This window comes from Fulmarus glacialis, unplaced genomic scaffold (genome assembly GCF_000690835.1).
Source record: "Fulmarus glacialis isolate BGI_N327 unplaced genomic scaffold, ASM69083v1 scaffold24091, whole genome shotgun sequence".
Classification (NCBI taxonomy): Eukaryota; Metazoa; Chordata; class Aves; order Procellariiformes; family Procellariidae; genus Fulmarus; species Fulmarus glacialis.
Window position 1 is genome coordinate 7,979 of NW_009192501.1, and position 5,594 is coordinate 13,572.

At 56.5% G+C, this 5,594-nt stretch overlaps 1 protein-coding gene across 1 annotated transcript; it reads left to right on the forward strand.

Annotated features, from left to right (window-relative positions):
* Positions 1-4,796: 4,796 nt before the first annotated feature.
* On the forward strand, positions 4,797-5,385 carry LOC104083597 (olfactory receptor 52E8-like; the record flags this gene model as incomplete). The annotated part of the gene is given in 3 exon segments (XM_009587113.1): positions 4,797-5,183; positions 5,214-5,334; positions 5,337-5,385. Coding segments are annotated over 3 exon segments (557 nt in total), but the record flags the coding sequence as incomplete, so codon positions are not given.
* Between the last annotated feature and the right edge of the window lie 209 nt (positions 5,386-5,594).

Below are 5,594 nucleotides of genomic sequence, written 5' to 3' on the forward strand. Positions count from 1 at the left end.
ACCCCAGCCCCAGCGTCCTGGCTGCCGCCCCGTCGAGGGGGGCAGCTCGCTGGTGTCTCCGTCCCCATCTGTGCCACACGCCTATCGCGTCTCCGGGACCCCCAGCTGTTTCTCCTTCTTGCAACGGGGTGAAGCCACCCTGATCCCACGTTCACATTCCCCTCGTGCTGCTGCGCAGCGTGGTGCATCTTCTGGTTGAGGCCCAGGAGCCCCATCTCACCCTGCCTGTCTCACCTGGGTGGTCTTCCTTCACCCCACGTTTGTGGGTGAATCAGCTGTTTTGCAGCCACAGCACCCAACCACTCCTGCCCACCTGCACCCCCAGGCGTGGGGCTGCGCGACGCGCCCCGAGATGCTGCAGCACCTGGGTGTCTCGCTCTGCCTGGTGGGTGCAGCCGCCAGCGATGCCGCCGGCTTAGCAACCCCCTCCTCACAGCCGGCTGAGTGCTCTGCTTTTGGGACCCTCGTATGCGCAGATCCTCCCACCGGGGAGATGCAGCTCGAAGCCCTTCACGCCCGCAGCATCATCCCATGCTGGCATCATCCTGTGCTGCCGGCGAATTCACTGTCCGCGCTCCTGCTCCGGCTGCCACCGCCCCTCGCTGCATCCACGTACGCCGGGCAGGGAGCTCCCACCTTCAGCAGGGAGCAGCCAGGAGCTTGGGGGCCTCCAGAAACAGCCTGAGGGGGTTTCAGTGATGGAATTGCTGTTTATCTGACTTCTGGGAAGCCGCTGCCCTTCGTCTGCGTCTGGCAGATAAGAAGGGCTTTCATTTTTAGTGAGTCATGTGCATGTAATTATATGTAATTCTTTGCCATTTTATGTATGCTGTGAAAATATTTGCTGTAGTTAATTCAGCACAAGCTGAGATAGCATTTCACATGCGGCTGCATGCCATGAGACTTTCCCTATGGGATTTTCTCATCGTCGCCATCATCTTGCTGTGGCTGTACGTATAGACCTTTACAGCCCCTCAGCACTGTATTAAGGTGCACTGGACACAGAAGGCAAGTCCTCTCTGTGCAAGGGGGGTTCCCCTCTCTCTCTGACAGACACCCCCACACCCCCACTGCCCCTGGAAGGCTGGAAATGAGAAGTATGTGAAGGCAGAAGAAATCACACCTTTGTTCTGTGCCCCACCTTCCCCTCTGCAAACCCAGCTTGGAGATATCGACCCTGGAGAAGCTGTGAAGGTCCAGGATGAGCTGCTGGGTCCTCCCTTCTTATGGGCAGTAATGTGGCATGTGGAGACTTCAAGGGCCTTGGATGGTGCTTTCAGATTTCAGAGTTGCAGAGTATTGGGAGGCAGTTGCCTGGACCCCTCTTTAAACGAGGCTGGATACCTTTCTTCCAGAAGCTGGACTGAATCGTGCCTTTTAGAAAACCTCTCACCTTGGGGGTGCACGGGAAGGAGCAGTTGGGGGACTGAAAAGTCCTTTCTCCACTTAATCTGTGAATTGATTAATTCGAGCTGCATCCATTCCGGTGAAGCTGCCAATGGTCAGAAGATCTGGTTCCTCAGGAGCAAAGTCTTTAAATACTCCCAGCTCTCCCAAGTGAGCTCTGGAGATGGTACGTGTTGGTGTACGACAACAGCTGGGACCGGGTGCTGGCGGTGCCCCGTGGAGATGCACCCGCTGAGTGGTGATCGCCAGCGGAGGCTGAAGCGATGGGACACCCCTCCGCGGGGAGACGGACCTGCCTTGCTCGGGTTCCTGAAGCGTCCCCGTCCCCTGCACGCACAAATCCCAGCGGTGCGGGCAGGGCTGTTCCTCTGCCCCCGGCGGTCCCCTCCTGCCGTCACTGCGGCGTTCAGCCCCCGCCGTCACCGTGTCGTGGTGCGTTGTCCTCTCGCATGTTGGCTGGTGCTCTGGGAGATGCTGGTTTGACTCATTTAACCAAAATGAGTGACTCGGCTCCCAGTCCCATCTGTGGTGCCTGCTGGGAGGGGAAGGGGTTGGCTCCTTTTCTGGAACACAGTCAGGGATGGACCAAGAAGGTTGTGAGCATAATGGTCGATGTGACGGGTCTGCTGAAGTCAGCCCGTTAGCAGCAAGGCTATTTTTTAAGAGGGTTGTTGAGGACCAAAAGCAAGATACTAACTTTGGGACTACATCTAGGTCACTGCGTACGCCTGAGGCTTGATTTCACACCAGAGTCCAAACTCCATACAGGTCTTGCTGGTTTGTGGTGTGTCGGGGAAGGGGAGGTGATGGAGAGATGGTCCATCAAGCCCTGCCCACACAGGAGGTGTGACGGCAGCTGGCCGCAGCGGTGGAGCTTTGGTGTGGCTGTTGGCGCACGAGCTGTTGGGCAGATAAAGGCTCTACTTCTTGGAGCAGTGGTGCTTCTCCCCTTGAATTATGCTGCAGGCAGGCACCGTGCCTGGGGGAGGCCGAGCTCGGTCTCTGGGCATCTGTCCCGACACCCGTCTGGATGAGGCCTCACCTTCAAATGGCTCGGCAGCCGCCTCGCTGCGCGGCGGCCATGCAGATCTGCAGCTCATCGTCCTACCCCACCGCGGGGCCTGGGTGCTGCTTCCACTTCGCGCTGTTCCCCCATGAAGGGTGTCCCCACGAACCCTCTGCTTTGTGCGGCACGGAGAGCTCGGGTGGGGATCTGCCAAAGCAAGAGGGACCGGTCAGTCGCGTTGAGGGAGGGAGAGCCGGGAACCAAAAAATCTGCATCCCAGAAAATGCTGGCAAAAAGGAAAACACAGCTTAAAATGCAAGCCAAATACACACTCGAAATCAAAAACAGGAGGGCAAAAAAAAAGTATTTTTCTCAGCAGCCACAAGGTCTAAACACTCCTGCATCTTGCATATTAATGTAACCATGATCATCACATAATGAAAAATACCAGATGGCATTAGATTTGTAAGAAGTTCACAGGGTCTGATGACCCTCCCACCTCGCCCTGGCTGGGCTGCCTCGGCTGTTACGAGTGATGGATGGAGAAGGACAGCTACAGCTCCAAGCCAAGCAGCTATTTCTGATGTGAGGAAAGCAAAGCAAAATGTCTCCTTTCTGCTGTGCTCTGTCTGACCCACTAAATTCGGCCAGCTCCCACCTGCAGGATGCTGCCTTTCCTCCGCACGGCAAGCAGTAACTACTCCAAAATTATTATTTATAGTTTGTACTGGTTTCCTCCTCTCTGCACTCCCCCCTGCTCGTTCGGGCAGATTTGTTTCCACCGCATATATTGTCAATTGGCAGATTTGCATTTAATCGCCTGAATCTGGAAGCACCAGAAGACCAGAGCCCTGTGGCTCCCCTTGGCCCTAAGCATCCTCCTGGGACTTGCAGTGTAAATGTGCTGAGGTCTAAGACATCACCACTGCAAAGCCTCCACCACGATCACCCACAGCTGCTCGTTCCTGGTCCAGGCAAGGGCTGGTGACTCCCCTTGTTCAGCCCTTGGCTCCGGGGCTGCTCTTTATTGCCACGGCACGACGGACTCTGAGCCATCTCCCCCAAAACCGGGGGGCTGTGAATCCACAAGGCAATGGGGACACTGCCGTGCTCTGCAGCAGAACCCCCCATGAGTGCTGGGGTCTGGTGGAGGTGGTGGATGCAGCACTGGGACGGCGACCTGGAAGGTGCGGGTGCATGTTTTAGGCAGGTGCCAGCCTCTCAGGTGGATGTGATGTATCCTGCATCAGGCTTGGCTAATTGCAGCTTTCAGGGGATGAAGGACGTGGCTGAGGGGTGGATAAGCCAGGTGAAAATGTCCCTGTCGGTGAGCTGGTCCCAAGGCTCGCTCCCAGCCTGGTCTGGAAGGGGACCGGCAGCGGTCAGCCGTGGTTTCAGCTCCCAGCTCAGCAGGATGGACCCCCCGGAGCCAAAGGCCTCCAGATCCTGCTGGGCTGGGGATGTGGAAGCACAGGGAGCTCCAGGAGATTTTGACTATGGCGAACCACTGGATTTCATCAGCCAGGCTTGAAACAGGGGACGAGCTCTGCTCCACGAGCTGGGTCACCTGCGCCCAAGCAGGCTCTGCCTAAGGGCAGGCTTAAACACCCCCTTCCCATTTGTGTTTGTTGCCCTGAACTTTGCTGCTGCCGCGCCGACGTCCATGCTGCAGGCTGGGCTGTCGCTGAATTTCCTCCCCCTCTTTCCTCTTGCCTAACCTAAGTGCCTGTGCAAGCATCGCTGCGTCTCCTCCCTTCCCGGGGTCACAGAGAGCCCAGAAGCATCTGCTCCTTCCTCCTCCGGAGGATCAAACCTGGTCGCCTTTCCCCTGCTCCTCGTCTCCCGGCTGGGTTTGGTCCAGGCGATCCTTTGGAATGGGGGTGGTCGGGTGCTCTCCTGCCCGCAGCTCCCGCCGGCTGCCCTCGGGAGCCCTCGGTGCCGGCTAGCTCTCGTCTTCGGGGCCGGAGAAACCCCGCTGGGGACTGCCCGTTCAGCCCAACTCCTCACCCACATCACTTCTCCTGGAGTTAATCCGCTTGGGCAAACTGAAGGACTAATCCTCAGATTTCTGGTTTTCTCCACCAGAAACCAGTGACCTGGAATGGATTCAGCAGCTTCCAGTTTCTCTGTCCCTCATCAACATGAGGACCGAGGGGCAGAAAAGCTGCCGTACGAAATCAGTCCAGGGTCCAGCTCTGCACAGTCTCTCTTGATGCTTCACATCACGATGGGTTTCTGGTGTGAAGGCTAAAATTCACACTGGGTCCAGCAGAGACAGGAGCTCACCCCCAGTGAGCACTGCTGAGCTCTGCTGGGATTTGTGGTTTGTCTCATGCTATACTTTATTCTTCAGGTGTTTTTAAATAGAATATCAAAGACCCCTATGGCAGCTGTCAGTCACACTGGCTTCGGACCCAGAACGTTCATCCTTGTTCGACTCCCAGGCATGGAGAGGTCTTACCTCTGGACTTCCCTCCCCTTCTTTTCCACGTATGTTATTGCACTTCTAGGCAGCTTCATCTTGTTCTTTATCATGTCAAGATAGCGAAGCCTTCCCGAGCCGATGTACCTTTTCCTTTTTGCATTACCAGAGTTGCTGTTATCAACCTCCACGGTGCCCAGGACGTGAGCTGTTTTCTGCGTCAGGGTGAGGGACGTTTCTTTCGGTGCCTGCCTTGCCCAGCTGCTTCTTGTTCATTTTAGTTTTGTTGCCAAGTCAGCGATTCTGCTGCCCATGGCATTTGGTTGGGACGTTGCCATCTGCAATCCCTGAGATACACGACTTTATTGACCCACCCAGTCCCACAGAGATAGAGCTGGCAGCTTTGCCAGCCGTCTCCGCATCGTCCTCCCCTTCGTTTTTCTACTTCGGAGGCGGCTGCCGTGCTGCAGAAGCCGCATTATCCCTCACTCCTGCTGCGAGCGTTGGGTGTTGCTGGGCTGGCCCACGCGAGCGGAGAAGTCAATGTCGCGTGTGGTTTAACAGTTGCCCTACTGCCAGCCGGGATTATCACCGTCTCTTGCAGACCGATTCTCAGGGTCTTCCAGCCCACCCAGGTGCCCATCTCCAGGCGATCAGCACCGGGGCTTCCACCGTGGCACCACTGTGATGTTCTACACATTGTTGTACAAACGCCGGCATTTTCTCCTTCTTCACCCACCAGTTTGGTGGTCACAGCAT